Below are 19,670 nucleotides of genomic sequence, written 5' to 3' on the forward strand. Positions count from 1 at the left end.
AAGACCCAACGCAGCCAAAAATAAAATAAATAAAAATTAAAAAAAAAAAAAGTCTACTGGGGGACTTCCCTGGTGGTCCAGTGATAAAGAATCCGCCCTCCAATGCAGGGGGAAAGGGTTCGATCCCCGGTCAGGGAAATAAGATCCCTCATGCCATGGGGCAACTAAGCCTGCATGCCACAACTACTGAGCCCGCGAGCCTTAACGAGAGAGCCCGTGTGCTGCAACTACAGAGCCCACGTGCCCTGGAGCATGTGCACCACAACTAGAGAGAGTATCCACACGCCACAACGAAGAGCCCGTGCCGCAATTAAAGATCCCGCGTGCCGCAACTAAGACCTGACGCAGCCAAAAAAAAATATATATTTTTAAAAAAGTCTATTGGTATATTAACTACCCTTATTTTTTTTTCTCTCTCTCTCTTTTTCATCAAAACATGGAGGGGCTCTTCCATTCCCCTTCCTGAACTGTTTGGTCTTGATGCCACTAAGTGGTGCAGTGCAAAGCAAGCACTGGTGGGGTGTGTTTTGTTTACTTGATAGTGGAAAGCCTTGCAGACACCAATACAATCAAGTGATGAAAGAGCATGATAAATAATGGGAAAGGCTGAGAGCAGCACCACTTGTAGCATCTAATCTGCAGCCTATGAAAGTATATAATCCAAACCATGGAAAATATAGTATTCGGGCCAACTGTCAAAACCTAATAGGACAGAATAAGAACACAGCATCATTTCTGTGGTATTACTATCAAAGATGTACTACCTGAATCTATTCCTGAGAACATATTGTACAAACCCAAATCAGGTTATTCTATAAAATCACTGGCCTGTAATCAAAGTGGAAGGCCATGGGAAGATGAGAAAAGGAGCTGGAGTAGACTGACCTGTGGGAAAAATTTTAAATATAACAACTAAATGAAATGTGTGGTTCTTTTTTTTTTGGGGGGGGGTGCGCCACACAGCTTTCGGGATCTTAGTTCCCTGACCAGGGATTGAACCCAGGCCCCCGCAGTACAAGCACAGAGTCCTATCCACTGGACCGCCAGAGAATTCCCTGAAATGCGTGATTCTGATTTAGGTCCTTTTACTACAAAAAAAGAATACTGGGACACTTGGTAAAACTTGAATTAGGTCTAAGGATTAGATGATACTAAGGTATCAGTGTTAACTTCCTGATTTCAATGGTTATACAATGGTCACACAGAAGAACGTCTTTGTAGGAAACACAGACCAAAGAATTCAAGAGACTGGGCCATCAAGATCAGCACCTATGTTCAAATGGTTCAAAAGGAAAATGTTTCCCCTTACATTTTCAACTTTTGTTTAAATACCATTTCAAATTTTTAGGAAACGTTTTTACAAAGAACAGGGGAAGCCATGAGGTCACCACGTAAATTCCTTTAGTTAGGCCAAACATGAAAGTTAAATCAACTTCATGGAGTTAAAAAAATTCCCGAATGCCATGCTGATGTGATACAAAGAATATCTATACAACTCAACAACCGTGGGTAATTTTCTTCCCTATAACTTAAGCTCCCAGGAACCAGTGATAGATTAACTGACAAAAAACATTCAAATTAAACTGTACATTACTCAATTTAATCCAAGACGAGTATTTACCTTCATGGGCTGAGCTAAAAATCCTGTGGGCTGACTTAAATCATTTGTAGGCAAGAAGCCAGGCACATTGCGCGCAAACTCTTCATAAACAGCCAGCTGCTTTGGGTCCACACCACCAACCTTGGAAGAAGAAAACTTACTTTAACAAGATCCTCTTCACAATCAAGGGAAACCTTTTTATCAAAGTGGAAATCTTGCATGGGAGTAAGCACAGGGGTTCTGAGAAGGGACACAGGAGTCATTACAACATTTAATAGCATGACTGAATATGCATGCATGTGCGTGCACACAGTTCAGTGTTTCCTATTTCCCTGAGACCTGTTAGAGTCACCCTTATTTATAGATTAAGAGCTTTTCCACTGGGAAATGACTCAAGTAGGACCATGCTGCCAGTGCAATTCTCCAGTGCAGCTGGTAAAAATGATAAAATTTCTCAACATCGTCTTCTCACCAACAACCAACTAGCAATAAAAACTCAAGTATCAGAAGGGAAGACCAAGTTGGGAAACAAAAACTAAAAGGCACTTCAATAATAGGGGGAGGGGGCACATCTAAGCTATTTCTATGTCTTCTCCACAGGTAACCTTTAAGTGAAATGAAATGCTTTCTCAGAAACAGCATTTAAACCCCCTATCCTAGTCCTGGTGAGGAGTTAAGCAACAAGAACAGAAAGAAAACAAAGATGGGGCAGGGAGAGACAGAGCCCCCAATTCTCACTTTCAGCCTGATTTGCTCTGGCATCCGCTCAGCTTGGTATGTTAACACAACAGGATCACAGTACCTGCGTCCTTCTTGCCTAGCATGTTTTCTCAGCTCAAATTCCTGCAAACAAAAAAAGTCACTGAGGTTCTTGTTATGAGGCACTTTCTTAAATGGAAAAACAAAATACTTAAAAGGCAAATGCTAAACACTTACAGTTGCTAATCTCTTGTCCATCTCAGGGCCTGCTTTTTCTACTGCAGTCTTCTGAATAAAACAGCAAGCTAATTCACAATTGTCCTGAGCTAACTGAGCAGCTGCCTGATCCATCATTTCCCTTTGTTGTGGGGATGCAGTCTATTGGGAAGGGGAGAGACAGAAAAAAATTTAAAGTTTTCTGTGAGTAGATGAAACAGATAGATGGGATAACAGAAAATGCAGTGCTTAGACAAATTAATTTTAGAAGTTTCAACTCTACGTATGACTCATTAGCTGTGACCATGAAATAGTCTAACAATCTTCATCTACAAGATGAAAATACTACTCAACTGGAACATCTTACCAGGTTTCTGTGAAGATGGTGAACACTATGAAAGCAGTAAAGCAGTAAACAAAGGCATTATTAACCATGACATATGAGACCCCAAATTAATAACTGAGTTACCTGAAGAGTGAGTGTGTGTGTGTGTGTGTGTGTGTGTGTGTGTGTGTGTCTGTGTGGTGTGTGTGCTCACACAGACATACAGAGTCACTTTAAGGTGTTTTGTACTGTTCTACTCCAAAGTACTTTAAATCTAAATTCTTCATGGTAAACAGAATCAAGACTGTTAACTTAGGCAGTTTTAAAAAAAAATCCTTAGTTTCTTTAAACCAGTAAATATCTGGAGTATCTACTATCTGCCAAACACTATTAAGCATATAATAGTGAGCAAAAACAGACACAATGCTTCATCTCACAGAACTTACAGTCTAAAGGGGAGGACATCAAACACATATGGTAACTATTATAATAAGTGGAAATGCTCACTGTTACTAGCAAAGGAAAAGAAACATTTTCAGATAAGCAATAATGAGTTTTATACAACAACAAGAAAATAATCAACTTACACGAAGGGCTGAGGCAAAACTGTTTTTCAGGTTGGTGGATATGCTCATGAGTAAAGGTTCCCTGCAAGTAATCATAGCCATTCCAGCTGTCAAGTTCCTCATCATGTGATGAGCTGCTATTCGCATTCGAGATTCCTCAGAATCCAGGGCAAAATCTTTCCTGACTATTTGCTCACAAGTAGTCATGGCAATCTTAATTGATCGATCCACTACAGGATGGACCAGCTCCTGGACGGCCCGTTCAATTGCTTGGCGCACACACTGCTTCAACTGTGGATGGGCCTGAAACAAGGGAATCTAGGGAGGAAAAAACAAGTCAACAGCTTGTTTAACTAAGACAACCCAATTTCTATCAGTAATCACACCCATGTTTTTGTCATTATTTCAAGGTTAACCATGAACTACCAATTTCTACTTTAAATTAACCAATGAAAAGCTAAGGAAACAACCTGGGCTCCAAAGAAGGCGTAGTAGTCAGTATATCTTGTGATAGATACATGATTATAGATAAAATTTAATGGGCAAACTGTTCATTACAAGATGCTTAAAGACACTACCTCCTTAGTCAAAATTTGTGGCCCAAGTACTCCTAAAGAAAGTAACTTCTTGGGACTTCCCTGGTGGTCCAGTGGTTAAAAATCCACCTTCCAATGCAGAGGACGCGGGTTCGATCCCTGTTTGGGGGACTAAGATACCACATGCCATGCCAAGGGGCAGCTAAGCCCGTGTGATGCCAACTACTGATCCCATGTGCTCTGGAGCCCGCATGCCACAACTAGAAAGAAACCTGTGTGTGACAACTAAGACCCGACGCAGCCATAAATAAATGTTTAAGAAAGAAAAGAAACTTCTTTAGTAGCATGCGGAAATGCAAGAAGAATCAAGTTTACAGAGAAAAGGCTTTAAAAAAAAAATCACATATTCAGTTTTAATAGGTTATGCCATATTTTTTTCCCCAAAATGATTATATTGTACCCCCCACCAGCAATGCATAACCGTTTCTATTGTACCAACAGCTGGTATGATCATACTTTCAATTTTTGCCTAGTTGGGGGATTTTAAATTTTATATTGTGGTTTTAATTTGCACTTTCCTGACAGCTAATGAGGTTTAGCATTTTCCATATGCTGGATGACTTTTAATATTTCTTCTTCTACAAAATATATCTTTAGTTTTTCTGTTGGGTTCTTTTCTTGGTTTGCAGGTTTATTTATATGCATTAAATACTAATCCTTTGTGGTTATATCTATTGGGACTATCATTTCTCTGTGGCTTGTCTGCTCACTTTCTGCATGGTACTTTTGTCTTTTAAATTACAAAAACTTTACTGAAGTATAGTTGACTTAAAATATTACATTAGTTTCAGGTGTACAGTGTAGTAATCAGTATTTTTATAGATTACATTCCATTAAGTTATTACAAGATAATGGCTATAAGAGAAAAGGCTTTCAACAAAAACTATTATTTTCAAGATAGCAAGCGTTTTATAAAAATTTACCATACACTGAAACCTGCTTCATTGAAAGACTGCTTCCAGGTATTCACTGAATTTTTAAGAAACTTAAAAAAATATTCATGATGAACTTATAAAAATATTCAATTATTGGGAGTATTGTAAAAGAGAATCATAATTTCTAGACCTAGTTTTCCCCCCAAAAACCAAGTGCCACATCTACAGAAGCAAAAACAAACAAAAAACAGGTTAAAAATGATCTCTTTAAAACCCTTTCAAAGTCCTTTAAATACAAAACTTCAATGTATTTACGTTACGACTGTTTCAATTTCTAAAAAGCAAAGACCATGAAATCTGATTTTGAACTAAACAACTGTGTTAAGCAGAATAAGAGAATGAGGATAAACAAGCAATCATCACCCTCAATATACAGAGTAGAATACTACCTTTAAGTATAGGAAAAAGGGACTGATGGGAAGTTAAGAACAGACAATCTCACAGAATCAGGCCACAGAAACATAACTGAGCGTACTAAGTCCACTTCCAGACCTTGGCCTGGAGACTTTACACACACACACATGCACACACCAGCTCAGTTCCAGCTATCTTCCAAAAGATATGGCTTAATGCAAGACTAAGGTGACACGATAATAAAGAAGAAAAACCTGGAGATTTCCCTGGTGGCGCAGTGGTTAAGAATCCGCCTGCCAATGCAGGGGACATGGGTTCAAGCCCTGGTCCGGGAAGATCCCACATGCTGCGGAGCAACTAAGCCCGTGTGCCACGACTACTGAGCCTGCCCTTTAGAGTCCGCAAGCCGTAACTCCTGAGCCCACGTGCTGCAACTACTGAAGCTTACGCACCTAGAGCTTGTGCTCCACAACAAGAGAAGCCACCGCAATGAGAAGCCTGTGCACAGCAGCGAAGAGTAGCCCCCGCTCGCCACAACTAGAGAAAGCCTGTGCACAGCAATGAAGACCCAACACAACCAAAAATAAATAAATAATAATGATAAAATACAATAATAATAAAAAGAAAGAACAAAAACCTATGGTATACACTAAGCATCTTCTGACTATATAAGGAATACTTGGAGACTCTGATTATATTGGCAGCTTACTTAATTATCATGGGTTTGGACATGAGGGGCCAATATAAGTGATGTCTGATCACGACTTACTTTCAGAGTAGAAAAAAGATCTCAGCTATACTACACAGCAACTCCTGATCCCTACTCTCTGCCACAAAAGCCTACAACCTAGGAATCCAGAAGGAAGGGGAAGAGGGATGGGAAAGTAACCAGTTTACCTTGTCACAAAGTAGGAATTTAGGAATAGGGTGGTGTTTACTTACTGTTGGGTTTAGAGTAATGTGTGGTGCCAGGCCCGCAAGGGAATAGACATTGATGTCATGGTAACTGTACTGTGGCTGTGGTGGAACCGTGGCTGTACAGGTGGTACTGGTAGCTGGTGTTGTAGAAGTTGCTAAATGTAGAGAGATAAAATAAGAGCTAATAAAAGGAGCACACTTCTTGACTTTACTATAAAATTAGCAGGGCATCATGTGGTCTTTATCTAATTAAACTAACTGAATGGCGGGGAGGGGTGGCACAGGTCACATTCTTCCACCTTAAATTATTATAAGGGAAATTGTTATTTTAATAGAGATTTGAACAAAGCATGTAAAACTGTATCGGTGCATGGTGGGCACAGAAAGCAATTGAGGGGTCATGCCACATTAGCAGGCCCAAGCCTTGTTCGATTATTCTATATTATAGATGTCAGTTTTCAACCTAGGCTGTTCCCTTGATTTACCTGGGGATTCTTAAACTGAGAGCTGAGAAAAAGAAGAAAAGCTGGTTCATTCTAACCACAACTCCCAATCATTCTACACTCCTACAGCCCCCGCACTTCCAGTCCTCCTGGACCCAGGTCAAATAATCCAGTCCCCTAACAGGTCGAGCTGGTCTGGCCACCCCCAGATTTGAGGAATAACACAGGTCATCATGCCAATGCAATTCTTTCTCGGAGACCTCAAACAATGTAAAAGATAACCTGGCTTAGTTGGGATATGAGAAATAACTGATTAATAATATTAGTTATGAATACCACATGAACTACCCAGATAGATTCTAATATAGTAAGACAATGCCTAAACATAACTAACTTTTCCTTAATAATTTAGAAGGCTCACCAGAAAGTACACAGTTTCAGCACCCCATTACACAGAATAATTATAATTTGTTATACGCATGGGAATGTACCATTAAAGAGAACATCTGATAAACAGAGGGCTAATTATCACACTTACTTGTGGTTGTGATTGGAGGGAGCTCTTCTGGCTGCTTGACATCTTTCTTTGGAGCAGAGAGTTGCTCATCTAAGTTCTTTAGGCGATCTTTATCCTTTAGGAGGTTTCCAGGTTTCAGCTCATTGATGTCTAATGCAAGGTTCTTGCAGAGGACCTCAATCTCAAACTTCAAGTTTAACTGCATAATTCCAGTATTGAATTAGAATATTAAAAATGAAAATTTAGCTTCATAATATACAGTATTCTCACCCATTTGTCATAGTGCTTCCCCCCAAATACCCTTTTTTTCCTGTAAATCTTAATAATGTAAAGCCAGAGAGTGTTCTTAGGGATAAGGAGCAACAAATTTACCTTTAAGTCATGTTCCTGATGTAGCTCAGCTAATACATTCATAATTGCCATTGTCCAGGGGTTGGGTGGCCTAAAAACCTAAAGAAAACCGTTATGTTAAATAAGCTTGCCCCAAAATTACTCTTTAATTTGTATTATCTAAAAGTTAAGCACTTACACCTATGTGGCCATAATAAAACCCCTAGCCTTCCCATTTACAATACTGTATTTCAGAAAAACACCAGAACCCAAAACCACCCATTAAAATCAGTCCTATAATACTACTTGGCCTCTCAATTTGGAAACCCAAGTTTCCCTGAGGAAAATTAACTGAACTAGCTCTATGTCCATAAGAACTAAGGTTATAGCCTCTAAACCTTGTGCTAAAACAAACTAACTCTTACAAATTAGCCATCAATAAAATATTAAAATTTACTCACCACACTACGAATGCTAGATTCTAAGACTTTGGCAACAAAGGGGACTACATAAAGCAACTCTTGCTGTCCTTTAACATAAGCCTCTAGCAGCAAAGATTTTACATCCAAGTCCTAGAATAAAAAACGTATTTTTAAAAGCTAGTAATATACTAGAAAATCCCTCACAAACACCCCCAATTATACCTTGCCAAACTCACCCCTGAAATTGGAATCAATAACCTGACCCTCGCCTTATGAAAAGGAAGGGGTAGCAATCATACCTTATTGGTTTTTGTTTATCCTGCTAAACAATGTAAGGCCATGAGCATGCAATTAGGGATTCAAAACATGGGCCAAACTTTTACAGTCCCAAATAAAGTCAAGACTTTTAAACAGAATATGCTGTATGAACATTCTCAAGTTTTACATGAGCTTTTAGTTGAAACTCACAGTGTGTAAGATGGGTTTATTTTTAGCTAGTGTGATCATTCCTAGCCAATGTCCCAAATTCTTCAGCAAAGAACGATCAGAGAAATTGGCTGCAGCTTTATCAGAGGTCAGGAGCACCTGAAATAGTGCAGGATTAAGGAAGGTATGACAATGAGCTTATAAAAAAATATTCTCAACTAAATGTTTAAGAATTCCATTATTCTACATTAAAAACAAGCTGTCAATAGAGAACATGCCCCCAAAGTAGATCTCGTCCATGTATCATTGTGATATTTTGTGTGTTCAGTGACATTTTTACCTTCAAATGCCTTTCCATTTAAAACAAACAAAAAAAAGGTAATACAAGTATATTGTATAAAGTAACACAAGGTTAAAAGTATCATGTATGGTCCCACAACTAAAAATTTTAGCTAGGTTTGAAGCAGAGACCCAACTGCAAATCTATCTGGAAGAGCTAAATTCAATTCAAATGAAGACTATAGCTATACTTTTTAAGTCCTTCCCAGACAGCAGGCATACTGAGGAACATAAAAAGATTGCAGTAAATGTTGTCATCTTTAGCATTATCTCTGGAGACAACTAAGATAACTTTCTAGAATACAGTGTAATATTGCTTACACACTTATCACATTTCTAGGATACCTAATCCATTTCTTCAATTCTTTACTTCTTTCTTAAGGGGGACAGAACCAACACATGAGAGTGCCTTGGGTACACATGAAGAGTGTCCTGGGTACACACATATATCCACTTACTATATGATACCTTTTAATTTATGACTTTAAGTTTAAATCTGTAATTTAAACTTTTGTTTAAAAGAAAGGATCTTGAAATTCTGCTCCAGATTATGTGGAAATTTTTATATATCCCAATCATCCTTGCTATCAAATAACAAAGGCTGAATATAGTTATGTTCCTTAACTCCATACAGCAACAGCAGAATGGCACAAAGTCAGCTGTGCAACAGAAAGGAGACAGGAATTCTTTTGCACTACAGCGTAACCAAGAATAGGGAAAATTCCTATCCACAGGTTTAAATATAGTGCTGGTTCCTAAGCCAATATTCCAAGTTATTCAGCAAAGAATGTTTTCAGCTACATGCTGGTTCACACTGTTTTCTTGAGAAGTTATTCCTCCTAAGAAAAATACTTGGATTTTATAGAACAAGCATTAGCTCATTAGGAAGAGTTTGAACTTAAACTTCTGAGAATGCTAAACAACAGCTATTCCACAATAGGTCTAGAGTCTTGAGATATATGGCACTTAAGACATAAGGGAAAATACTCACTGCAGCACTGTTTCTGTAATAGTGAAAGATATTATCAACCAATATAATGGATTTCTATAAGACTATTAAAAAGAGAGGGATTAAAGCTAAGAGTATATAATCAAATAATATGCGGAGGGAGAAAAAAGAACTGAAACATCTACTGTCACTTTAATCTTTAAAATTACAAAATATGTAGTCCCTCAACCCCATCTTACTTACTCTCCACTTGACCAAAAGAGGATAAATTACTAATCTACAACCTGCTATTAACAGACCTGACACCAGAACTATTGTTTTCCTAAAAACATGCACAAAGGGTAAAGATTTCAAAACCATGCATAGAATGATGAAAACAAATTCACGAGTGGTTACTTTCAAAGTAAATAGCGCATAGAATATGTCTGTGAGACTAAATTCTTCAGGAAAATTTAGTTCTATATTTGAAACAAACCCTAGAGCAACTTTCATAAATACTTTAACATATACACATACAGGGGAAAACAGCAATACCCCTCCCCCCCCAATTACACCTGTACAATCAAGTATTCCCAAACTCAAAACATTAATAAAAAGAAATACAAGAACACTTACTTTGATGTTTCTATAGGTCTCATTCAGAACCATCTTATTAAATTCAGGATTCTTCAGTGTGTCAAGGAAGTTTGAATATAGGCTGTGAAAGTTTGGCTCAATACTGACTCTCTTCATAACCAGGTATTGTGAAACCCACGGCATAAATTCTTCCTTCACAGTTTCCTTTAGTTCTTCAACCTAGAAAACCATTATGACATGGGAAGTATACAATTAAAAGATGATAAAATAACAGTTTTGTGTTTTCTTTCTGTGAACAATACTACAGCACGTGCTCCTTGCAAAATTAGAAGCTAAAGTACATGCTAGGGCTTCCCTGGTGGCTCAATGGTTAAGAATCCGCTTGCCAATGCAGGGGACATGGGTTCTGAGCCCTGGTCGGGAAAGATCCCACATGCCACGGAGCAACTAAGCCCATGTGCCACAACTACTGAGGCCACGTGCCACAACTACTGAAGCCCATGCACCTAGAGCCCATGCTCCATAACGAGAGGCCACTGCATTGAGAAGCTCGCGCACCACACAAGGAAGAATAGCCCCTGCTCGCCACAACTAGAGAAAGCCAACACAGACAAAAATAAATTAATTAATAAAAATAAATAAAGTACCATGCTACATCTCTCACAATTTCAGACAGATGCTATCCAAGTACAGTATGTTCAATTCCATCTAAGTATAGAGTCAATCATCTCTAACTGGGTGATTAGAACTGAAACATCTACTGTCACTTTAAACTTTAAAATTACAAAATATGTAGTCCCTCAACCCCATCTTACTTACTCTCCATTTGACCAAAAGAGGATATATTACTAATCTACAAACCTGCTATTAATAGACCTGACACCAGAACTATTGTTTTCCTAAATTTATATCTCCAGAAATTATCTGTAAAGTTTGAAACTTCTCTTCCAAAAGGGATGCTGAGTGCTTCAAAATTCTCCCCCAATCAATTATGGTGGGATTTTCAAAGGCAGCACTTGCATTATAAATTACATCTCAAAACCCACTTGTTCAGGCTAATCTTGTTGACTAAAACGGACATATCCAAGTATTGTCTTAGCACATAATCTTGTGCATCATTACCTTTCAGAAGCTCTACCTCACTTATTAGGTGCCTAATGGTTTCTGGGAGGGCATGAATTGTGATTAGAAAGACAAATGAAATTTCCATCATCATGAAATCATTTTCAAGTTTACTTCAAAAAGGCTATAACTCACTGCAAAACAATGTTATTTGGGACTTCCCTGGAGGTCCAGTGGTTAAGACACCACACTTCCACTGCAGGGGGTGTGGGTTCAATACCCGGCAGGGGAACTAAGATCCCACACGCCACAAGGTGCAGCCAAAATAGAAAAAAATAAAAAATAAAAAATAATACCAGTGCTATTTAATGTCTACAAAATCCACAACCAGTAGTTGTATATCCATGTTCCCTTCATTTTCATTCTATTATCTCTACCTTTAAAAGTATTAAAAGGGTGCAGAATGTCATATATAAATCCCCCAACCCATCAAGGAAAAGAATAGAGAGCATTTGTAGTGATATATAAACGATTATTTCAGACTCACCTTTTGTGTCATATTTGACTGGGAGAGGTTGTTGAAGATAAAAGCAATTTTCTCTTGGATATTTTCTGGGGGCTCTACGATTCTCTCTGTTTGATCTGTGGCCACAAGTAATGTATCTATATTTGTAGTATTAATAGAAGGCTAAAGAAATAAAATACATAAAATAAACAAACTGAAATCCTTCCTAGACAAATCCCGGGGCGGGAATGTATACAGATTTCTTTAGTATACAAAATATACATGGTGTGTATGACTGTGTACTGGAAGTGCTGGAAAGACTATGTATTGAACTATTATTAATAGTGGCTGTGTGTGGGAAATCGGGGTGGGAAGGCAGAGAGACAAAGGGAGAAATGCTTTTTTTATAGTAGGCATGTGTTGTTTATAATAAAATTAAAATACATGTTCACTACTGGATATATTACAACATATCAAATCCAACAAAGAAAAAAGACAGACCTACTTACTGGCACATCTTTCTTAAAGCTGACTCCAGTTGGCCTGGTGACTGTAACTGTTTTAGCAACAGTGGTGGTTGTTGAGGTGGTTACCATAGTGCTAACCTGACCAGCAAGGGGAGCTTTCGCTGGAACCTGGGCCTGGGCCTGGGCTTGAGCCAGTGCAATACTTCCAGGGGTTGTGATAGAGCCCTGCATTTTCACAGGAGGATCTCTAGATTGCTGTCCATACTCGATATACTATGGGGGTAGGGAGAGAGAAACACATTAAAAGAGTTCTTAACAGAAACTGAAATTTTTGAATTACACCTCGCTCACTACTGAGAGAATAGAAATTATTTCAGAGCATTCTTTTGGTTCATCTATCTCCCTTACGTCTCACCCCATTCTGGTCCATATTCCTATATCTATAATATATAATTAGATATAATATATATATTATATATATATATTATATATATATAATATATAGTGGATACCATGAACTCCTTAAGGAGTAAAGGTAAAATATTAATATGTTTCTAAAGTATTTATCAGAGAACTAGTCTAACAAAACAAGTTCCAAAAGAGTAGCCACAAATGCTTGCATATAAATTTCCTTAAATCCCTTAATACATGTAAAGTTTTAAAAATTATATAGTAAACTGATTTCTTTTTCTTAAATTTTATTTATTTATTTTTGGCTGTGTTGGGTCTTTGTTGCTGCATGCGGGCTTTCTCTAGTTGCCGCAAGTAGGGGCTACTCTTCCTTGTGGTGTGTGGGCTTCTCGTTGCGGTGGCTTCTCTTGTTGCAGAGCACAGGATCTAGGCGCGCGGGTTTCAGTAGTTGTGGCACGCAGGCTCAGTAGTTGTGGCTTAGCTGCTCTGCGGCATGTGGGATCTTCCTGGACCAGGGCTCGAACCCGTGCCCCCTGCATTGGCAGGCGGATTCTTAACCACTGCGTCACCAGGGAAGCCCAAACTAATTTCTTTTCTATTGGACGCTGATGAGAAAACCGTGGCCTAAAAAACACACTGCAATATGAGTCCGCTTTCAATAAAGCTATTACCACAAAACAGTGTATACCACACCACCTAGCCAACTGGAGGTAAGCATTATACTGGATGTTCTAGGACAAGTTTTTCTTTCCATTTCACAGACCAATAAAAGTCCTTCTCACACACAAATCAGAAGACTGACACACCCTTTGTGATACTATTTCCCACAGCTTGTACCTATAACAAAACAAACTATTATCTATATATACAATAACTTTATTCAAAAAAGGGGACAGGGCTTCCCTGCTGGCGCAGTGGTTGAGAGTCTGCCTGCCGGTGCAGGGGACACGGGTTCGTGCCCCGGTCCGGGAAGATCCCACATGCCGCGGAGCAGCTGGGCCGGTGAGCCATGGCTACTGAGCCTGCGCACCCGGAGACTGTGCTCCGCAATGGGAGAGGCCACAACAGTGAGAGGCCCGCGTACCGCAAAAAAAAAAAAAAAAAAAAAAAAAAAAAGAAGGCTGTATTTTTAAGCAACAGCTGGTCTGAAAGTTTTATATGAAACAGCTCTGGGAATTCCCTGGTGGTCCAGTGGTTAGGACTCGGCGCTTTCACTGCCGTGGCCCTGGTTCAATCCATGGTTGGGGAACTAAGATTCTACAAGCCGCGTGGAGCAGCACACCCCCCGCCCAAAACCACAGAAACAAAAAAACAAACCAAACCACCACCACCACCGAAACAACAAAAAGAAACAGCTCTGATTCATGTTAACACTTAAATCAGAGGGACAACTTTACTTATTTTAATCAAAGAGTCCCACTCCAAATCCTTTTTAGACTCAGGCAAGGGATTCTTGGTAACAGCGAAAGATGTCTACCTCAATAGCATTATTAGGCTAAAAGAACTAGCAAAAGCCTTTTATTAAATCAAGCAAAACCACTGCTTACAAAAGGTAACCCAAAATCTGTATTTTTTCATGATTAACCTGCAAAACAAGCAACAAATAATATGTATACTTGTATCATGCCAATCATTAAGAAATCTTAATGCCATTGCCAGTAAATCCAAATTCAAATTAAAATAGATAAACCATCCAACTACGTAGGTACTGAAGACACTTACCTCCTGTAAATGATGTGGAAATTGCATAAAGTGACTAATAGAAGCCAAGTGCTGACAATACTGGGGATAGTCCTTCAATCTGCCAACAAAAACATTCATTCTTTACCATTTCATGTAAGAACAGAGGCAGCACAATTTAAAATTTTTCAAAAGCTAGTCTAGGCCATTTCCCCCCTTTCTGCCTTTGAAATACCTTATTTGAAGAGAATGCCAAAAGGAAGAACAAAGAAGTAAGGGGGTGGATATTTATGAACTTCACCCCTTTTACATCAAAAAAGTTATTACTGATTGTTTTTTAAAGGTCTTATTCCACTTAATATTAGATTACAATGAGCCACTAAAACTACTGTCTGGAAACGACTCCAAATGTTCATCAACAGGTGAATAGAAAAACAATTTGCGGGCTTCCCTGGTGGCGCAGTGGTTGAGAATCCGCCTGCCGATGCAGGGGACACGGGTTCCTGCACCGGTCTGGGAGGATCCCACGTGCCGCGGAGCGGCTGGGCCCGTGGGCCATGGCCGCTGAGCCTGCGCGTCCGGAGCCTGTGCTCCGCAACGGGAGAGGCCACAGCGGTGAGAGGCCCGCGTACCGCAAAACAAAAAAAAAAAAAAAAAAAAAAAAAGAAAAACAATTTGCTAATGAACCCACAGAATGGAATACTACTCAGCAGTAAAAAGAAACAGACTACTGAAACATGCAGTAACATGGATAAATCTCAAAAGCATCATGCTATGTGCAAGTCAGACTCATACACATTGTGTATGATTCCATTTAAATAATACTCTGGAAAAACTAGACAAATCAGATCAGTGATTGCCAGGGGTTAGATGTGAGGGAAAGTTAACTACAAAGGGGGAATAAGAAAACTTCTTGGGGGTGACAAAAATATTCTGTATCTTGATTGTGGTGTTGGTGGCAGTGGTTATACAACTGTTAGAATTTGTCAAACTTCAAAGAGCTGTTCACCTGAAATACTGACTTTTACGTATATAAAGTATACCTCAATAAACAAACCAAAAAAATTGCTATTTCATTTTATACTTTTCCTACCACATATTTGTCAATTGTAACGAATTTAATTGTCTTCACTTCTTCCTCTTTTACTTCATACAGTCATGAAGATTAGTTAATATACATATAATGATAAGGCATGGCAAGAATTAGTTGAAAAGTAAGCTACTGTTTCTCCTTATATTAAAAAAGAGAAGCTTCACAGGAAACCTATCCACTCACCTATTTTTAAATCTATCTAGTGCAGCAATCCCAAAATAATACATTTTGGATCCAAAAGGCTTGCGTAAGGCTTCAAGAACATATCGTAGGGCCAAACCTAATGCCATGTAAGTGACCAGTCCTTTTTCGATTATACCACCAAACAGGCAGGCTGTTATATGTAACTCTTTATCAGGGTACTGGGGGAAGAACCGATATTCTTCGAACAAGTTCCTTAGCATACAGTTAAATACTTCTCGTTCTCTCTTTATGGTAGAATCTTTAAACCTCTGTAGCATTTCTAATACCTGGAGAAAGCAAGACAAAAATAATATACACATAAAGGAAACCATTATTAAGAGCATTCCTCAAATATTCTTTATTGTTAAGCAGAATATTTAAGAATAAACTGAGCTTGAGACAAATATTAAGGTTTCCAAAGATGCACAAACATATCAAAACACTTTGTGTTGGGATTTCACTTTGAAAAGGGCATTTAAGATTTACCTAAACCATAAAGAATTAGATCGTCCTAGACACTCACCTCATCAACAGACATGGTTGGATGTGGTGGGTGATTATATATTCTCTGGAAATAGCTGTTTGCTTCATCATCTATCTCTTTACTAAAGTGCTGATTTGCCTCTGGCCACACCTGAGACAAGTCCGCTGTTAGAAACAGAAAAGCAACCAGTGGGCATTTAGGCTCTTCCTTCACTCCCCCACATAAAGCATCACTCCCCCACATAAAGCAGAGCCAGAGAGACCAATACAGTTTGAATTTTAAGGAAAAAATAAAGTGTTTTAAGTGGTCAAGTTTCAATATTCAAGTGCTCTAGGGACACAAAAGATTCTCACAAAACTGCCTTACAACCATAGTCCTACCCTAATACTTTCTTCATAAGGATTTATCACACCATGAAAGTTCACTAGGTTCAAATTCATAATGCACTTACCCTCAATACAACCTCACTTGAGGTTAACAAATCTTTACTACTTTATTAAAAAAAAAAATCACCTTTTACATGTAAGAATTCTCAATGCATGTGCATGACACTTGATATAAACACAACGCATGCTACAAAACAACATTCAGACAAGTCTTTCACACTAACATTTTAAAGTCACTGTCACTTGGTATACTTTCAAACCTTGTATGATGAATGTTTAGACCCAATGACAAGGATATTTATAAGCCAATGATACCTATGTATTTACAAAGAGGACGTCTCTGATTTTGAAATAACCTACTAAAGGAGATTAAAACTTAAAAAATTGGTTTTTGTAGCATCATATATATGGCAATACTTATGTGTACTATAAGGCTATATATATCATAAAGCTATTATATTAAAATAAACATTAAAGTAAATATAGTTATTTACTTTATAAACTGCCAAGCTGAAACAGAAATCTGAAATTCTCCTGGCTGCTCCTGATTTGTTAAAAAAAAAAAAAAGGAAAGAAAAAAAAAAACACTAAAAAATCTTTAGGATAAGTATAAGACTTACATACATAGACTTAAACTGATGAAAGTCTTTTCTCTTTACTTCTTACTTTTAGGATAACACCTCAAAGGATGCTACCTCTTATTAACAGTCACCTTGTTCTGGCAATCCAGGATCAAAGGTGGAATGATACCTCAAATTTTTGTTTTAATAATCTAAATGTATGAATTTACTCCCACTGATCTAGAAGGCGTATCAACGGCCCTACTAACAATATATTAAGATAAGTCAATGTCTTTGTCCATGTATCTCTAGGGACAACAAATTGGACATGCAAGTTTTATATGCATCAGTCACACTTCACAATCACAGACAACACTACCACTTACAAGGTTTCATCTTACTCTGCTGGAATGTAGGCTGGTTCAGTCCAGAGGTGCCCAGTTTCCTCTGCACAAAAGGATCGTTATTCACTGCAGGGAGTCCAAGAGCCCCAGTTCCTATACCAGTCAGGCTGCCTGTGCCAAGACCACCTACTAGAAAGAACGAAGGCAGCCAGAAGTTTTATCGTTACTCATATTCTTGACTTTATTCACATCAAAAAATAAGTTTTTAATTAAAAACTTATATTAATTTAAAAATTAGGGTCTTTTGTTAACTCAGTGGTAACTAGGTTACAGAGTTATTACAACATTTCACTCCTTAGGTTTTAGTACTCTAAACTTATACTCTGGCAATAAAAGGTTCAGATAGCTTAGGAGAAACATGTGGTTACTAGAGGGGGGAAAAATGTAACCTTTACTTCAACATTAAGTTAAAAGCCAAAATATGTGGGGCTTCCCTGGTGGCGCAGTGGTTGAGAGTCCGCCTGCCGATGCAGGGGACACAGGTTCGTGTCCCGGTCCGGGAGGATCCCACATGGCGCGGAGTGGCTGGGCCCGTGAACCATGGCCGCTGAGCCTGTGTGTCCGGAGCCTGTGCTCCGCAACAGGAGAGGCCAAAACAGTGAGAGGCCCGTGTACCGCAAAAAAAAAAAAAAAAAAAAGCCAAAATATGTGGAAAAGTTTTAGGGATTTACTATCATTTCCAAGGTAGGTGCAAAATGGCAGAACATATACCTGAATCTGGTGTGTGAAATATTCTACCTTTATTATACCAACCTTGAGTAATTCATAAAGCTATGAGTTTTGATCTAAGCCTAAGTTCTTCAGAATGTGGTTAACACACTTTTAATATTTGTACTATCATCTGATAATACAATGTTTTTCTCTTCCCAACTTTGGATATGAGCGCAATTTTTCACGATTTAGTTCAAGCAGCTTTCCTTTATCATAGTGACTCCAAAACACCTTATATACACTAAGGCACGATGAGGCTTACAAATAATCTGCACCCCTACCCACCAACCCCCTTACCTGGAAGCTGTGATGAAAGTCCTCCAATACCACTGAATGCAGTTGTCTGATTTGGGGTTGAAAGGGGTGGAAATGCTTTTGCTGGTGACTGTGGGGTACTGAATGCAGAACCCAAATTTGGAGGAAAGCCCTGCATACTCTGGGTGTGAGGGGCAGCTGAACCACCTATACTAAGAGATGCCATTCCAGCAAGAGGGTCAATCTAAAGAAAAACATTATAAAAACGTATTAAACATACTTCAAGCAAAGGCAGACAAACGACACAGGTAAAGCAATCTTTAGCAACAGCTCTTCAAATGCTTTATATAAACTGCAAAACCACACACAATCTTGATGATGCTTAAATCCCCAAATCAAGAGTACCAGTCATTTTTCTTATTATATCATAGATGGACTAGGTTTAAAGAGTTAGCCCCTGCCAAAGAACCAGAGCCACAATATGAGGGCTATAAAACTTCAAGAATAACATTTCATACGAATTTCTCTGAAGCTGTACTACTAAACATTTAGTAGTGACATGGGGCAGTCCGTAAAATTTCCCGTAAGCCCCTTTAAAAGAATTCTCTCAATGCAAGTTATTTAACTTTCAACACAATAAAAGCATTAGAAATTAGAAATCTAGTCAAAACAAATATATCTAGTCAAAATTTGAGAATCTTGGGGTTGGAGATCAGCTCTGATTAAAAAAAAAAAAAATCAAAACCAAAAAAAACCCCAAAACAAAAACAGAAACAAAAACAAGGTATACTATTCACCAAAAGATTTTATAAAATATCTAATAACTGCACTTCTAAGCTTCTTAGTTTGTGGCATTATTTCAGACCTTTGTGACTATAGAAAATAATACACAAAATGCCTTTTATAAAGTGGTCACTGAAGAATCACTAAATGCTCTTTCTTTTCTTAAAATAAACCCCAATCTGCCATTCAATGCAGCTGAAAATAGAAGCGGAATATGTTGCTCCCAGAGAGAAGGGGGTGGTTGGTGTCAGGGAGTAACTTAAATGTACCTTGTTTTTAAAAGAGCAGTTCAGTTGAGAGCTGAAGAGCCCCAGTTATAACAAGTCCTTATGCTCTAGCACTGTTGCTTGGCCCGTGAAGCTACAAACAAGACACATCAGGTTCAAAGGCAGTGCTTATTTCTCAAGTCTAAGTTATTCTTATCTTAAAAAGAAGCCCTAAATAAGTTGTTTTGTATCTTTCCTCTCATAGTCAT

General features: G+C 38.4%; 1 protein-coding gene and 2 non-coding genes across 5 annotated transcripts in view; all 3 read right to left on the reverse strand.

Annotated features, from left to right (window-relative positions):
- The window catches only part of CNOT1 (CCR4-NOT transcription complex subunit 1), a 99,616-nt gene that overhangs the window by 14,665 nt on the left and 65,281 nt on the right, over nucleotides 1–19,670 (reverse strand). For all 3 annotated transcript variants that reach the window (XR_009537254.1, XM_060132075.1, XM_060132074.1), the window contains exons 18-34: nucleotides 18,455–18,656; nucleotides 17,429–17,575; nucleotides 16,136–16,260; nucleotides 15,613–15,899; nucleotides 14,379–14,457; nucleotides 12,288–12,518; nucleotides 11,821–11,961; nucleotides 10,251–10,430; nucleotides 8,390–8,506; nucleotides 7,961–8,071; nucleotides 7,542–7,619; nucleotides 7,191–7,368; nucleotides 6,234–6,364; nucleotides 3,428–3,724; nucleotides 2,537–2,677; nucleotides 2,339–2,443; nucleotides 1,622–1,741 (exon numbers count right to left, since the gene is read on the reverse strand). Coding sequence is in view for 2 of the 3 variants with exons in the window: in XM_060132075.1 (XP_059988058.1) it covers nucleotides 1,622–1,741; nucleotides 2,339–2,443; nucleotides 2,537–2,677; nucleotides 3,428–3,724; nucleotides 6,234–6,364; nucleotides 7,191–7,368; nucleotides 7,542–7,619; nucleotides 7,961–8,071; nucleotides 8,390–8,506; nucleotides 10,251–10,430; nucleotides 11,821–11,961; nucleotides 12,288–12,518; nucleotides 14,379–14,457; nucleotides 15,613–15,899; nucleotides 16,136–16,260; nucleotides 17,429–17,575; nucleotides 18,455–18,656 (2,670 nt within the window). In the remaining variant the exon portion in view is untranslated. The remainder of the gene's footprint in view (nucleotides 1–1,621; nucleotides 1,742–2,338; nucleotides 2,444–2,536; nucleotides 2,678–3,427; nucleotides 3,725–6,233; nucleotides 6,365–7,190; nucleotides 7,369–7,541; nucleotides 7,620–7,960; nucleotides 8,072–8,389; nucleotides 8,507–10,250; nucleotides 10,431–11,820; nucleotides 11,962–12,287; nucleotides 12,519–14,378; nucleotides 14,458–15,612; nucleotides 15,900–16,135; nucleotides 16,261–17,428; nucleotides 17,576–18,454; nucleotides 18,657–19,670) is intronic.
- LOC132510585 (small nucleolar RNA SNORA46) lies at nucleotides 9,298–9,436 on the reverse strand. Its single transcript, XR_009537383.1, has one exon. It is a non-coding gene; the product is annotated as a small nucleolar RNA SNORA46 (small nucleolar RNA).
- On the reverse strand, nucleotides 19,457–19,592 carry LOC132510519 (small nucleolar RNA SNORA50). The gene has a single exon (XR_009537326.1). It is a non-coding gene; the product is annotated as a small nucleolar RNA SNORA50 (small nucleolar RNA).

The sequence above is a fragment of the Lagenorhynchus albirostris genome, chromosome 19 (genome assembly GCF_949774975.1).
Source record: "Lagenorhynchus albirostris chromosome 19, mLagAlb1.1, whole genome shotgun sequence".
Taxonomy (NCBI): Eukaryota; Metazoa; Chordata; class Mammalia; order Artiodactyla; family Delphinidae; genus Lagenorhynchus; species Lagenorhynchus albirostris.